This window comes from Rhinichthys klamathensis, unplaced genomic scaffold (genome assembly GCF_029890125.1).
Source record: "Rhinichthys klamathensis goyatoka isolate OS25496 unplaced genomic scaffold, OSU_Roscu_1.1 h1tg000008l_1, whole genome shotgun sequence".
NCBI classification, from domain to species: Eukaryota; Metazoa; Chordata; class Actinopteri; order Cypriniformes; family Leuciscidae; genus Rhinichthys; species Rhinichthys klamathensis.
In genome coordinates, this window is record NW_026606561.1 from 743,959 (window position 1) to 761,024 (window position 17,066).

The following is a 17,066-nucleotide window of genomic DNA, read 5'->3' on the forward strand; positions in this document are numbered from 1 at the left end:
TGTCGTCGCGTCCAGACGCAGTTCCTTCATCAGATCTGGATCCGGCGGACTGCGGTAAACCTCGGGATAAACAAAGAGACTAATATTAGCGTAGATGCCATTCTTCTTATGATGTAACTAGTACATCAGGATTTATGGGAAGTGCTCCCGGTTCCAGCCTAACATTGAATTATAGAAGTCTATAGTGTGTTATGTGTATGCAAGGTCAAAGAGATATGTTTTAGTCTAGCTTTAAACTGACAGAGTGTGTCTGCTTCCCGGACAATGGTAGGAAGACTGTTCCAGAGTTTTGGTGCTAAATAGGAAAAGGATCTACCGCCAGCAGGCGATTTTGATATTCTAGGTATTATCAACTGGCCTGAATTTTGAGATCGCAATAGACGTGAAGGACTATAATGCGTTAAGAGCTCGCTCAAGTACTGGGGAGCAAAACCATTTAGTGCTTTGTAAGTAATCAGCAATATTTTAAAATGTATAGGATGTTTAATAGGGAGCCAATGCAGTGTTGACAGAACCGGACTAATATGGTCATACTTCCTGGTTCTGGTAAGAACTCGAGCTGCTGCGTTTTGGACCAGCTGGAGTTTGTTTATTAAGCGTGCAGGGCAACCAGCCAGTAGAGTATTACAATAATCTAGCCTTGATGTCATGAACGCATTAACTATTTGTTCCGCATTCTTTAATGAGATCATATGATGTCATTTAGATATATTTTTAAGATGGAAAAATGCGGTTTTATAGTGACTTTCAAATGAAAGATTGCTATCAAAGATAGCAGTTCTATGCGGTATGTTCTATAAGGTATGTAACGACCTCTTGCTAAAATTCAACCTGAATGTGCTCTCTACCCTTCAATTCTTTTTTATGCAGTTTCTTGTAAATTGTTGAAAGAACTGCTGATTCTTTTATGGATCTCAGATTTAGATAATTCTCTTCTTCTCAAGACTAATAATGTATTACAACTAATTTTATAATTGCACATTATCACACGTTGTTGTAAAGCACTTTTTTACCTGCTTCTTATTTGTATTTTTTAATGTGACTGTTGTCAAACATTGTAAGGTGTTCTGTTCTGTACATACATTTTACCTAATAGAAAATATTTCAATAATAACTGTCAAGTTCAACATATTTTTTCTTCAGTTTTTTCTCAACAGATCTTTTATTGTACATTTAAACTTGTAATAAAATACCATATAATTTGCTTTTACCTTACTACAATGACACTGTTATATTGTTTTAATTTATTTTTAAATAGATAAAAATACGTTTTTATTCCATTCCACTTCATGGTACTTTAATATCAAACAAATATCAGCAACTTCACTACAACGAATCCTGAAAACTGAAAAGCATGAGGCTGACAACTATTATTTATATACAAACTTCAGGTTGACAAAAGTTACATCTGATTACATCTCATATTATCACATTCAATACTTATAAAATAATATGTGTGTTAAGTGTAATATAACTGATATAATTTAAGAATTGGCTGCTTGATTGAAAATTGGATTATAAAAACATTCCAATAAATAACATGTCAGTCTTGCAGGGAATCATATGATCATGCAGAATTCTTCTTTTTTTCTCCAGACTCTGGTTAGAAAGATCCTCTCAGCCAGTAAATTTAGATGAAGGACAGAAATGGACAGTTCATTTTTCCATTCTCATGTCTGCATACTGAATGTCATAGGCAAGTGGACCATCAATAGCGAAGCCAATGTAGAAAGTCACCCTCTCTGTACTATGACCACTATGTCCTCCAAGGTAGGTGCGTCGCACAGGGATCTTTAGCTTTCCATACTCTGCATAAAGCTCACCAAGCTCCAATGTGCCGTTTACTCTAAAGAGCTTGTCTTTAATTGCCTGTTCTTTGAAAATGTCTGCATTTTGCCATAGGACATTGCGGTCTCTTACTTTACTGAAGTCGCTGTCAAGGTTTGCTTTGGAAACCAGTCTTTCTAATCCATCAGACTTCCCCAGATAGAAGTGGGCAATTGGATTTCTGACTCTAAAAATGTGTGTGAGTTGCTTTCTGGAGGATTTTTTTAGCATTTCCACATATGTTGTTATTCGTGGATCAGTGTTATTTTTTCCAGGCCACAGCAACAATACAGCAAGGTAGTAAGGCTCTGGGTGTTGATGCTGTGTTCCAGCTTCTTGCAAGAGTTCTTTCAAAAGATCAGCAATTTCTCTTTGGGTTTTTGAAAATGGTGAATTTGGTTTATTCAGCTTAAGAATTATGTGGGCAAGCAAATGGTTTGTTTTGTCCTTGAGAGATTTGGTGACACAATTCTTGTATATGAATGCATGCTTTTCAACAATTAGCTCGATCATGTTTTTTTTGAACTCCAGAAACTGAAGAATTCTTGGAAAATTGTTTGCTCTGATTTCCTCTAGGAACATTCGACATTCCTCAATTTCCATGTTCATGCTGAGCTTTGGTTTACGTTTTTTCTCATTTTGTGTTTCCTCTGATGAAGAGCAAAACAGGGAGATGTATTTTTTAAAGTGGTCAGAGAGCTTTTCTCTGTTCTTAAACTGCTTTTCTTTGTCAACAATGCCCTTTTCCCTTGTGTAAGTGAAGAAAACTTCAAGGAAATCAAAGGCTTTGTCTACGTGTGTCTTCAAAGACAAAAGGAATGGTTCATACTCCTTAAGAATATCAACCCGTTTGTTGTTAGCATCATTCTCGAAAATGGGAAAGTTTGTTATGGACATTTTTCCTTTGAAAAACTGCTGAATGTAATAATCTTTCATGAAGTCCCCCTCCTTGAACAACGGCAGACCCCTCACAATGTCAAAGACTGTCATAGCAATGTCAATCTCACTCATGTGTCCAGATATGTTGTAGGTGTTTGGTTTCCTATGAAGTGTCTCTTTCAGATCTGTCTCATCCAGATCTGTCCTTGCCAAGATTTGTGCCCTCTGGAAAGCTTTTATTGCTGCATCAGCTAGATTGAGATATTCATTCAGGTCATCAGGTGTGGATGTTTTGTTCTCTTGCTTTTTGCAATCAATTTTATGTTTTAGCTCACTTCTAGAGACCTGTCCAACTGTGTCAAGAGTATATGAATTCTCTTTGATGCTTTTAGCAGTGTTTGCCCAATCCTTTGCTAATCCAAAGTTCTTTTCATTCAGATAGAAATGTCTTGCTAAAGCTTGAGGAATTACAAAGTCCTTGTCAAATCGTCTTGATGCCTCTGTAAAGATGTCCTGGATTTTTTTCAGTCCGTCATTCTGTTTATTGATGTCCTCTATCAAAAGTGAAAAGAGTGTGTCTTTCTCATCACCTTCTGTCTTGCGTTGTCGTGTGATTAGCATGCTTTTTACTGACTGCAAGAGGTTGTCTTTTCCTATTCCACTTTTAAAAAACAAGTCAAAATGCAGCAAATTTTGGACTATGTCAGATCTTGGCATTTTGTGTGTCTCTTCTAACTCCTTGACACACTCTGTTGCAATACGTTGATGAACAAAACGGATTGCTTTGTACACTCCACATTCCTCAACTTCAAACTCAATTAGCAAGCAGGACTGAGGTTCCATTTTATCCAAAACTGTTTGCTTCACCCATAAATTTCTTTTAATGCCAAGAAAATCCTCACACAGTGACACAGAAATCGCTGATTCAGCAACATAGGAATTCAGTAACGCCAGAATTGAGAGAAGTTGTGCTCGTCTGTCAATTTCAAGATCTTTCAGAATATTACGAGTAACATTTGTAACATAGTCTTGACTGAAGTTTGTTTTCATGATCATGAAACTATAGAAACTTTCTGGTTTTTCATGCGTTTTTTGCAGTTCCTTTAGTTTCATCTCAAAGGCATCCATTTCGTCTTTAGATAGTGTTGCTGTGATGTACTGACTCTCAATGACACTGTTTGAGTATCTTACTTTTGGGGTTTTTGAACGTAAACAATTTAGTACGACAACAAGTGCATTTGGAGAAATTTCCTCAAGAGTTTTTCGTATACAGTGCTGAAGTTCCACTGTATTTTCAGTCTCTTCGGAGTCATCAACTAATAAAAGTACTGGCGTTGTCTGTGAAGTCTCATTTTTTCCACACCTTACCAAGTAGGCAACTTCTTGTGCTACATTAAGTTTGGAAACGGTGTTGTCTCTCAGAACTGCACAACGGAAATCTTTCCTCAGGTTCCACATTACATGCATGGCCAAAGTGGTGCCCCCACAACCAGGGTGATGAAAAAGATTTAGCATGACGCATGTGCTTGTTGGATTTTTGGTTTTAGATTCGATCATACGTTTAAGTTGATCATATTTGTCCCGTTTTATGAATGGTTTTGATGTATTTTTTTCTGAGAAATAGAAATTCCACCATTTCACTTCGTCACCTCTGTAGAATTCAGCCTCTGTTTTAATTTGTAATTCTTGGAATTCTGGACTATTCTCATCAAACACATTCTCACACTCATTTTCACAAAGGATCTTAAGAGAGGGCATAAGGTCCTCATCATTCTGTTCGAGAATCACTGAACTTCCCTCTGCAGATGGAAGAAGTTTCAGAGCATTTTGCTTGTTCTGGGCCAGTTTCAGTATTGTCCCATTGATTTCACTGAGCTCCAGGTCATATACACTCCGGTGACTGATGTCATGTTCACATCTGGCATGAATGAAATCTTTCCATTTTTGAAAGGAAGCATCTAAAGTACAAATACATAAAATGTTCTCTGTACCCCCAAGGTTTTTATAAAATGACATGAATGTGTCAAACATTGGATCTTTCATGGCTTCAACAGTAGAGAGTAGGAGGAATATGACTAAGAATCGACCTCTTGGAAGAGTATCACGGTTGCAGAGGAATGAAATCATGTCTTGTACCTCTCCTGCTTTGTGTATTAACCATTCACTTGGTCTGAGTGGTCTGTCAGATTCAGTGTCAATGTCTTCTCTGCCATTACAAAATACCCAACTTGTTTGTTTGTACAAGTTGAGATTTTTCACAACTATTCCTGGATCCCCATTGAACTGACTTGGCATGTGAAGGTTTGCAAATCGAACTTTTCTATAGTTGTTGCAGGACCCATTTACTACAGAGTTAGAATCATAGTCAAGTACACAGAACAATCTCAATATTGTCATGAACTGAAGATGCTGGAGTTGTTCAGAGTGGCTTTTGTTTGTAACAATGATGAAGTAATCATAATTATCCAGTTTGCCGCTTCCACATGTCATCAGATTCTTCAGCTTTTCCCCTTGGTTTGATGTTCCTTTGCTTTCAGGCCTCTTTTCTGCCTCTTTCCTCCTGTCATCCAGAACATTTATTTGTTTATTTATTCTTGTCAGTTCATCTTGTATGTCTTTTGGATTCCCAATTTTATAGATATCTCGTGTTGCCGCTCCATCTCTGATGAATAGTGATTTTCCTTTGCTCCTTTTCCATTGATTGTCCTCATCCAGAGTCTGGATAGTAAACTGCTTACCCTGAACTATGCTGTGGGATGGAACAACATCCACTTCTATGACATATTTGCCAGATAGGGTGCTGTCAGGGCAGAGTACTTCTACAAAGCGTGGCTGCCTGATGCATGCCTTAGCTTTATCTGTGTGCTCTTCAAAGTATGATTTAACACCCTGATTAAAATGATCAATGATAGTGTCCTTCTTGTCAACACTGACCCCAATGATCTCACCATGAACGTATTGAGAGTCTTTGGAGTCTGCTACACCAAAGTGGATTGTTCCATTTGTTCGGCTGTTCATACAACCAGCAGTAAACCGGAACACCTCTTTGTTGAATTTTTTCTTCATTACATTCATATCATCTGTTCTGCCCATAAACTTGTACTCATGAACTGGATCGGTCAGATTGCCTGGTCCCGTCTCTGGTGGTAAAGTGTAATTTTGAATGTATCGATGAGAAGCAGAATTCTGATCAAATGGATAGAGAGTACACAAGTGCTGTAAGGATCCAGACTTCCTCATATGCTTTTCTTTTTCAGCTACTTTATCAGCATTCATGTACAATGTTTCAGGGTCAGCTGACTCTGTTAGTTTGGTTTCGTTGAAAGATGTACAACTTGAAGTTCCTGAAAGTGGATTGGTTTTGTTTTGTGAAGGGGACGCCCTTACAGGTTCATTTGGTTCCGAGTATTCTATTGGACTGTTTCTTTGAGAGATGTCATCCATTGAATCTTTTGCCATAGAATTAGTCCTTCTTAATTCAGAATTTTCTTTTTTGTGTGATTTTCTCTTTGATTTTTTAGCACCTTTGACTATTTTTGTTTGATCTGTTGAAGCTCTGTCTTTGTTTTCCATTGTTGTGTTTGGTCTGGCCTCTATGTGTTGTGTGTGGGAATGGTCAGAAGAATATGATCCTTGTTCTTTCATTTTCAACTTCTCTAACCGGGTGATAATCTTAACAGCTGGACCATGCTTAATACCAAGATCCTGCAGATGTTTGAGCTGGTAACAGACTAGTTCTTCCCCTGATACTTCTTCTTCGTACAGCTTATCTGCATGTATTTTATTCACTTGAATCAGCTCAGTCAGCCAGTAGTAAACTTGATCTCTCGTCCACTCTTCCACTCGACGAGGAAGTTCTATCTGTTGACTCATTGTAGCCATACTATAACAAAAAGCAAAAAAAGTGTGATTTCTATGCAGTAAACAACAGTCAAATGCACAGACCAATGTAACGTTTACAGTATAATAAGCAAGAGCATTTGAACTTTTGCCATACTTGAGCTGTATGCATGTATGTATATTAATCAATGTTTTGTTTATATTTGAATGAAAGCTTACTTTAAAAGTTTATCATATAAGGTAATCATGTCTCTGCAGAAGACTTGGATTAAATGACTTAATTCATATTAATCACAATGGAGGGACAAAAATCTCTTAGGTGTCTTTCAATAAAAATATCTTAAATGTGTTTCAAAGATGAACAAAAGTCTTATGAGGTTGGAACTAGATGAGTGCAACATATATTGTCTAGTTAGATATAGAGAGTGCATGCATACACTGCGTGATTTAGTCTAGTAGGTTAGACTAGGCTCATTTAGAGTGCATGCTTTAACTCCGTAATTTAGTCTTATAAAATGCATTTAGAATGCCTCCAATATTCAAGATAAGGGGGCAAAAATACCTCTGTATGTCTTTTATATTTAAATCATTTAATATAGTTAATCAATATAACATAAAGTGGGCCGTATTTTCTCCAAATATCAGCTTGATTACAAATGTCAATTTGATTTTATACAACAGTTCAATAAGCAAGAAGTTAATATTAAGTGACTTACATTTTAGACAGAATAGCAATAGCCTGTTTTTGTTCTATTTTACCACTGAAAATAGTTCCAAACAAAGCCACAAGACTGTTTTGCATCTCTGAGCAACACACTGCGGTGAATGAATGAATCGTTTGAGTGAATGATTCAATGACTCACTTATTAAGACAGTCAAATGCTTCGTTCCTGAATGAATTGGTTGAAACCCAATGGGTCCTATTTCAACGATCTAAGCGCATGTTCTAAAGCTCCTAGTGCAAGTGCACTCAGGGTGTGTCCGAATCCACTTTTGCTAGTTTAACGACAGGAAAAATAGTCGGTGCACCTGGCGCATTGTCTAAAAGGCTGGTCCCTATTCTCTTAATGAGTAATGGGTGTGTTTTGGGCGTAATGTGCAATAAACCAAAAGTGGTGGACACAGAAATTTTGATGATGGGTCCTGTCTCGACTTTTTAACTATTTTAGAATCGCCTCTGACCGCTTCAGAGTGGCTGTCTACGAGCATACACAAACATGTCCTTAAAACAACCCTTAATGTTCGTTTTCAAAACTGTAACTCACCGAGTGGTTAGTGGTGTTCGTTAAATGTTGTGTTTGTGGTATACAGCCACGGATCAGTTGCACGCTGCAAATGCGTCATATTTGAAAGCACATGAGTGGGTGCTGCTCCTGCACAGCATACGTACTACAACACGCACCGCATATGCACTGCAACACGCACCGCATACGCACTGCAAGCGGAGTATGTGTGAAACAGGCGTTACTCATTTGGACATTTACCGCCACCTTCTGGCAGTTTTAGTTTCCTATTTAGAGTATCACTTCATTAAAAAAATTATTGCATATTTTGGGGATAGTTTGCCCAAAATTTTTAATTCAGGTAATCAAACTGTTTTGGTCTGTAAATATATCTAAATACCAATTCAGACCCAGTTTGTTTTTAAATATAGTTATATATTTCTATCTTTATAAGTATTTCTCCTTACCGCTGTCTGCCTGCCATGCTTCTCTATCAACCGCTGTGTGCAATTTAAAAGAGCGTGTGACATCATGTCATCATAGCAATAAAAAATGACATCATCCATCGCAATGAGGTCAACCCTGCCTTACTCTTATATTAAAGGAGCTGTATGTAAGAAATGTATTTAAATTAATCATAAAATGGCCCTGATATGTCACTAGACATTAAGAAATCATGTTCATTTCAAATACTTATATCACTGACAACAGTAGTCCGGCCAGAATATTGTCATTTAAAAAGTGAAGTTGCAGCCCTCAACTGATGTTGATGTTGTCATGTTGTGTTTTGGTCTGATGCTCCACCCTCCACCTATCTACCAATCACAAAGTCAGTAGTGTTGCGCCATCCGGGTTGCCAGCTCTGCTCTAGTTACCACAGCTGCAGCTACAAACGTGTCGGATAAGAAAAATGCAGCCGATCTGTCAACCTCGAGTCAGGGGGGGAGGGGAGGGGAGGGGATACACCGCTCTACAGTAATTTGAAAGTGATTGCAGTACCAGTTTTGGCCACAATCTTACATACAGCTCCTTTAAGAGTTCCGTTGTAAAACTTCCTCTTAAAGGGGTCATGAACTGGCTTTTTAAATTTTTTTATATTGTTGTCTGAGGTCAACTTATGACGTTCGCTTGGTTTTTACATTCAAAAACATCAAAATGAATAAGTAATAGGCTATTTTCTACCCTAGTTTTGAGCCTAGCTCAAAAACGCTCGGTTTTTATGGGCGTCTCGCATTGAAGACTTGGAAGTAAACGCCCACTGCTGTGAGTGGATAACAGTTTTGCATATTATAATGAGTTTCGTGTAATGCGCGAATCGGTGGGCGGGGCTAAACCGTCCGTGTTGAAGTAGGCGTTGATCTTCTTCTGCGGGGGTGGTGTTTTATCCTCTTTGTCGTCATAGTTCCCCACTTTGAAAAACGAGTCGTTTGCTGAGCCTGGTGTCAATAAAAGCTTTTATTGGACTAACAAGGACGTTTTCAGTTCTGAAACTTACAGGATATTCTTATAATATGATGACCTCTTAGATGTCAAAAGCTCAAGGAAAATTTGATTTCTCAGTTCATCACCCCTTTAAGTGCTTTTGTGCATAGGTTTTAAGCTAAAACTAGGAACTCTTAGGACACCTATTGGTAAGAAAAAATAGGTGCCGTATTCACACAATTTTATCTTACCAATAGGTGTCCTAAGAGTTCCTAGTTTTAGCTTAAAACCTATGCACAAAAGCACTTAAGAGGAAGTTTTACAACGGAACTCTTAAGACACCTATTGGTAAGATAAAATTGTGTGAATACGGCACCTATTTTTTCTTTGGTTTGGTTTTTAGATTTTACTGTTGCAAAAGACATATTGAACACGGTCATCAAAAGAGAAACAAAATTGTAAAAACCAAACTGCATATAAAATCTAAAAACCAAACCAACGAAAAAATAGGTGCCGTATTCACACAATTTTATCTTACCAATAGGTGTCTTAAGAGTTCCGTTGTAAATCTTCCTCTTTAAGTGCTTTTGTGCATAGGTTTTAAGCTAAAACTAGGAACTCTTAGGACACCTATTGGTAAGATAAAATTGTGTGAATACGGCACCTATTTTTTTGTTGGTTTGGTTTTTAGATTTTATATGCAGTTTGGTTTTTACAATTTTGTTTCTCTTTTGATGACCGTGTTCAATATGTCTTTTGCAACACTTAAAATCTAAATGAGAGTTTACTTGATTACGATGATTATGATGTATTTTTAATACTTATTGTTAAAAAGATTCAAATTATTCTATGAGTACACTAAAATATTACTTGAACTCAAAAAGTGATGTTATTTTGAATCAGGTAAATTTTTTGACATTCAAACACATTTGTCAATTAGTTTGTCCATTCATTTTATGATGACAGACAAAATTAAATGTGTGTTTATGGTGTTTAGCATCATGCTGTAAATTAAAACCGTAAAACTTTCCTTTTGTAGGAAGTAAAATATATAAAAATAGTATGTTCTGGTGTTTATCTTACCTCTTGTGGAGTATGAAACACTTCAAGCTCTGTCCATCCTTGTTTTTTCTCAGCTGACAAGACAAATTAAGACGAAGATATATTTAAAGTTAAATCCACACACAGTAATTCACTGTTTCAGAGGCCCATTACTCTAGGATTTTTTATAATTCCACAGAAATGCACACATATCTGTGCATTGTTTTCTTAAATCAATTGTACACATTGCCAAGGTGTCTTGAAAGTTTTCTTGAAAGCCATTCTTTAACCATTTAACCATAAAAAAACTTTAATTTAGATTGGATGTAAATGATGTAAATACAAAGTGATGTAAATACAAATATGAATGAGCAGTTTATTTCTAAAATGTGTGCAAATTAACCTGTTAGCAGAATGCACAGAAAAAATGTGTGTATGAGTCTGTGTTTTTATTCTTGTATGTCCCTATGCATGCTACATGCTTATTGTACATGTGTTAATTTTCCAATGCAGGTAGATGAACATCTTAGAGACCTTTTGGCTCAAGAACAGAGAGTCCGAGATATAGGAGAACCCTGCACAGTTCAAAAGGTGAGGAAATATTCAGAATATTTTTATTTGAAAATTACATATTTCATAATCGTTTCCTCTTGTGAAAATAATTTCTTCATGCCTTAAAATAGCTAAAATGTAACTCTACACCATTGCTTAATTTAGTATGCGGGTCCATGTATGTGCAAATTAGTCCCGCAACTCCCGCTTGTACTCAATCACACTATCTCGGACTACCTAATCCACTCAGTCAACTATAGTTAACTCTACACAATGGCAAATGGAAATATTGGTTTAATTCAGCCAAATATGTTAGAACCAGAAACGGATTCCGAAGAAGAAGAGGAAGAGCAAATTATACAGGGGTGCTAGCATAACTCACCCTCAAACGAGCACCCTCAAGCGAAAAGCAAGAGCACACTCAGTTGATACTGTAATATCATCATATTACAGCTTGAGAAATCATACAACTTGAGAAATCAATGAAAATTTTACTGTAAATCTTTTTTTTGGGGGGAGTTAATGCAAGACTGGGTGCTGCTTTGCAGGCTGTTCTTACTAAAATACAGTCACACTCACAGTGAAGGTAGTGTTGAAGAACACTTCTGTAAAAACATGTACAGTATATACTGGTTTCAAAGGTCCAAAGACCAGTTTTATTGTTTTCCTGCCAGACCTTGTTTAACTTGACTCACCTAAACCACAACAAACTCAAACACACCCACCCACAAACACTCTGCAAAACATGTAAAGCAGAAAAATGAAGCGAGCGCGCCAGAGTTTTGTTTGTTTTGTTCGCGCCAGAGTTTTGAACATTTTACAGCTAGAGTTGCACCTTCATCATGACTATAAGTTTGCGTGAGCATTCGCAGCCTTTTGTTTTGTGCAAATGTAAGTTGTAATATTGTGTTTATTTATATAGGATGCATTTGGTTAAGAATTAACTTAGTAAAGTGTGCCGGAGATCAGCTTCAGCTCATAACATTACATAACATTATAAAGAGAACAATATTGTAATAAATTGTTGTGAATTATTTGGGTTTAGTTTCCGTTTTTAGCACGTGTTCCAGGAAGAGCGTGTCCACAACAGGAGCACACATTTTGACAAGCACGCATCTGAAGCAGCGTTGGTGACGCGTTGTATAAGTTAGATGCGTTATATTTGATTATTAAAGCTGCAGTCCGTAGTTTTTCCTTTTTGTCGCCATCTCTATTCGAAATCTGCAATTGCAGTTATTCGCGGAATTATCAAATTTACGTGGGTTGTGCCTCGGCATGGCACTGCGCAGATGAATCAAATGTTTTGAGAAATGTTGAGAAATCCATGTAAAAGAATGTGCGGCTGTCAGTCACCGCGCCGGTGTGGATACTGTCATTCGGAATCACAGATTCTACTTTTTGGAAGTATGACCAACATAAGAATTTTCGTCAGAAAATGTCATCTGAACAAGTAAATAACATCCATATTTTTTCTGACCAACTAAGGGGAAAAAAGCATTGCTGTAAATCGCGCTGATTAAATCTAACGATCGCTTATCATATCACTTCAACCCGTGCAAATTATACTTTGTTCTCAAATTGTTAATGTTAACAACGTCAGCAATGCGTGACTACATTTAATGCCCTTCAGATATGTATCCTTGTTTTCGCATGGGCCCGGTTGCAGTCTCTTTTGTTGTGTAGCCACTCCGAAGTCCAAAGTCTTTTGCATTTTACACCGGGTGAATCTCCAGTTGTCACTGGTGATTGTCGTTTGAACCTTTCTGGATCCGCCATCAAATTGATAAGTTTAATTATATCAAGTGCTGTGAGAAAAGGCTATAAATCTCCACCTCCAGCATCCTCACACGCAATATAGCCTACTAGCCGAGACTCCTTCTTTATGTGTACAGATGTGACGTAATGACGCAAAGACATGCTCGAATCTCCCACGGAAATCCACCACTAGTATCACTGGAATTAAAAACATTATTACAAGCTTACCGCTTTGAATCGAGCTAAGGCGAGCAGATAGTTTTGAACACTGGCTGGTTATGTACTTGCTCAAAAAATTATTTTGGATAATTTTTAAAGGGATACTCCACCCAAAAATTAAAATTCTGTCATCATTTACTCACCCTCAAGTTGTTGCAAACCTGTATGAGTTTCTTTCTTCTGCTGAACACAAAGGATTATTTTGTTCTTCAAAATATCTTCCTTTGTGTTCAGCAGAAGAAAGAAACTCATACAGGTTTGCAACAACTTGAGGGTGAGTAAATGATGACAGAATTTTCATTCTTGGGTGGAGTATCCCCTTAACCCAAAAAAGTTATGGACTAGAGCTTTAGATAAGTAATTTGATAAATGATCAATCACATTGACTAATTTTACAATCCTACTAGCACTTTATTTAGATTAAAAACCCTTCTCATTCATTTGGTGAGGAACATGGCGTTTTGAGCAGCATTTGCACACTCTGTCTTGCTGTTGGCTATATGTGTCTGCAGTAGATGCATATTGCAGTATCGTTAATTAAACGACAACCTATCCTGGGAATTTGTGTAAATTGTAATTTAGATTAGCCTTTGGAATGACTACATTCTCAAACAGCTAATAATGTGTTGCTAATGTTACACAAACCATGTTCCCGTTCACCATTTCAGAGTCAGACAGCTGCCTTCTAAAAATCTGTATCCTAGAAATATTGATAGGAAAAGCCCCACCCACATATTGACAAGATTGGTTACAAGTTTGTGATGGTAGGCAGAGATGGGGACTCGAGTTTGAGACTCGGACTCGAGTGCGACTTAAGTCCCACACACAGTGACTTCAGACTCGACTTGAGACTCGTCCTCGAAAGACTTCAGACTCGACTCGGACTCGAGCTGCGGGACTCGTGAACAATGTTTATTTTTAGGAAACGTCTGATGAGCTCGCTGTTATCCCCCTCCCTCCGTTACAGCCTGCCTACGTAACCACGTACTACGTGGTCTATTGCTGGCAGCGCGCGCGCGACCACACATGAAAGGAAAACAAACAAAAAGTTCGACTGCACCGGCCGCTGCTGTGCCATTCATCGTTAGCTTTGGGTTCAAAAACTTCAAACAAGACGCGCTCAAAAGAAGCGCTCAATGCAAAATATGCAGTATCACGATAAAAGATTCTGGCTCAACTACATCTAATTTTATCAGGCATCTGAAAACGCACCCTGATAGGTGAGTAAACATGTTTAGCTCAGCATTGACCATCTACCGTTAGCTTGCTTATTGCTTTAGCTACCTAACGTTACGGGAGGTTAACTCCGATTGTCTTCCTTATGAAATATGAATGAGCGTTTCTTTAATTGCCAAGCTTGTGGTGGTCGATTAACGTAACGTTAATCATTTACGTGCCGCTGGCTGCCCGTTGTCTACAAACAGGTTACAGGATGATTGTTGTTTATGTAACGTTACAGTTTCATTTAGTTATAACGTTACACTGGTTTGAGAGTCTGGGATGTGTTGACTTACAGTATATAAGCTATGATTAGTTGCATAGGCAGTGCAGCCAGAAGAAGCCAGACATGTTTTGTGGCCCATACCTAGTGTGTTAAGAGAAGAGAAGGTTAACCAGTCTGATCTCACCCTTTGGATTTTTTTTATTTCTAAACATTTTGTTCTTAACAAGTTACATGCCATAAGTTGGTCAGTTGCTTCACATTTACACTAAAGATTTTGAGCATTTTAATGTTTTGGAAGTGCACTGTAGTGTTAAAAATTTCATTTGGATGCAATAGTTTATTTGCATTTAGATACACTGATGTTTTGCACTAATAGGAGTGTGTCAATTTTAGTGTTGTGAGTTATATCATTTTCTATATTTGGTCTTATGTCTTGGTATGTTCAAGCTACAAGGCAAAATAAAGAAATTAACTAAAGGTAAAGCATTCTTGGTGTTTTTGTCATGTTGCAATAGCCTGTTTATACTGATTATATACCAAATTCAAAGCTGATACTGTATGCTAATAGATAAAGGAGTCCTAATAACATACCGTACCACTTTATTTTGATAGTCCACTTTATACATTCTACTAACTATAAGTAACTTTGCAGCTGCATGTCAACTAAATCTCATTAGAGTATTAGTAGGCTTAATATCTGCTAATTATATATTATAATTTCTAATTTTGTTGGTTCCCCAACAGATATTCTACTGACTATAAGTAACTTGGCAACTACAAGTCAACTTGTTCTCCAAACCCGAACCCACATCATAACCTGACAGTCTACCACAGTCTACTAATACTCTAATGAGAGTTAGTTGACATGTAGTTGAAATAGTACATGGTTAGTTGAATGTCTAAAGTGGACTATCGAAATAAAGTGTAACCTAACATATTACATGCTTTGAATTCCTTAAATAAAGCTATGCAGTGTTCTAAGCAACCTGGATGGGTCGCTGTACGTGATGCAACACTTATAACCACAAGAGACTTGAGACTTGACTTGGACTCTAGCTCAGAGACTTGAGACTTGACTTGGACTCTAGCTCAGAGACTTGAGACTTGACTTGGACTCTAGCTCAGAGACTTGAGACTTGACTTGGACTCTAGCACAGAGACTTGTGAGCATCTCTGATGGTAGGAGAGACTGGTACACTGCAGTTTTAAGGAGAAAATACTTAGCAATGGTGTTGACGGATGAATACGTACATGGTTTGGCATATTAAAAACACCACACAGAAATATAAAAGCATTAAGAACTTGATTTTCACCACAGGGGGTCTTTAAATTTGGATTCTGTTGAAAACTGACTATAGTGATAAATGAATGTCATTAAATGGCATTAAGTGATAAATGATGATAAATGCCATCTACCGAGTCTTCATTTACTTTCATCTAACAGAAAGATTTTATCTGTACATGAAAATCAAGTCTATTCAAACACTTTCTTAGAATTTCTACATTGCTACAAAAGCTGTCACTGGAGTGTTACTCTTTAAAAAGGTACACCTTTGTATCTTAATTACTTTTAAAGGGTGCATAATAATGCCTTAAAGGTACATTAGTACCTTTTGAAAAGGTACCGCCCCAGTGACAGCTTTTGTACCAGTGTACAGCTCATACAAACTATGCCATTCCTTTGAGGTTAGACACATCCTCATTGTACCGCTGAATCATATATCGCCCTGCAGATGTTTGGGACAATCTAGTAAAGTCAATCCACAGAAAAGTCTATAGTCTAAAAGCCCATCAATGACAGTTAAGCTTTCACATATACAGTAGTCAACATTTGAAATGGTTCAAAAAAGTTCATCAAAGTTGTCCTAAGACAAGAACGGGTATTTTGTTAAAAATTCATGTATAACTTTGATGAAAGGTTTTGATCCACTTCAAATGTTGACTACTGTGTGTGTGTGTGTGTGTGTGTGTGTGTGTATATATAAAGAAATTAATGTGAAAACAAAAACATTTCAAAGCTCTTATATAGCCTACCAATTCAGCACTTAAGGCTTTTATTTGCATTGTTTCTCCGATTTATTTACTTTTGACAAGTATTTAAATAATTAATAAATAGGCTAAATTTAAATAACATTTATAGAAAGTAGTTAAAATATAACACCTACTAAACAATTAGTATATCATTCTACAGCTTGAGAATCAATGAAATTTTCAGCAGTACTTACCCTGGAAATCTTCTTTTTGAGTTAATGCAAGACTAAGTGCTGCTTTGCAGGTTGTTGTTACTAAAGTATGCATGCAAATACAGTCACAGTGAAGGTAGTGTTGAGGAACACTTCCGTATAAACATGCGCAGTGCCTATAAACTGCATTCAAAAGCCCAAAGACCAGTTTTATTGTTTACCTGCCTTTGTTACTTTTGTTACTTTGACCACACCTAAACCAGAGCAAACTCAAACACACCCAACACATCTTGCTGTCATGGCCATAGATATACATAATAAAGGCCTTTATTATGTATATCTATGGTCATGGCAACCATTCTGTGTGTGTAATAAACAGGGGCGGTGCAGGAAAGAAGACTCTAAAGCAGGTCTGGCTCTTTGTCTCCCCCTTGATTTTCACCACAGGGGGTCTTTAAATTTGGATTCTGTTGAAAACTGACTATAGTGATAAATTAATGTCATTAAATGGCATTAAGTGATAAATTATGATAAATGCCATCTACCGAGTCTTCATTTACTTTCATCTAACAGAAAGATTTTATCTGTACATGAAAATCAAGTCTATTCAAACACTTTCTTAGAATTTCTACATTGCTACAAAAGCTGTCACTGGAGTGTTACTCTTTAAAAAGGTACACA

At 37.1% G+C, this 17,066-nt stretch overlaps 2 protein-coding genes across 2 annotated transcripts in view; one reads left to right on the top strand and one right to left on the bottom strand.

Moving 5' to 3' along the window:
- The window catches only part of camsap2b (calmodulin regulated spectrin-associated protein family, member 2b), a 95,601-nt gene that overhangs the window by 34,100 nt on the left and 44,435 nt on the right, over positions 1 to 17,066 (top strand). Inside the window, exon 5 of the mRNA XM_056260313.1 lies at positions 10,746 to 10,823. Within this exon, the coding sequence (XP_056116288.1) occupies positions 10,746 to 10,823 (78 nt within the window). The remainder of the gene's footprint in view (positions 1 to 10,745; positions 10,824 to 17,066) is intronic.
- Positions 1,222 to 10,329, bottom strand: LOC130092443 (sterile alpha motif domain-containing protein 9). The gene is made up of 2 exons (XM_056260303.1): positions 10,275 to 10,329; positions 1,222 to 6,589 (listed from the first exon to the last, which is right to left on the bottom strand). Exon 2 carries the CDS (start codon positions 6,586 to 6,588, stop codon positions 1,657 to 1,659), a length of 4,932 nt encoding a protein of 1,643 aa, XP_056116278.1. The 5' UTR covers position 6,589; positions 10,275 to 10,329; the 3' UTR covers positions 1,222 to 1,656.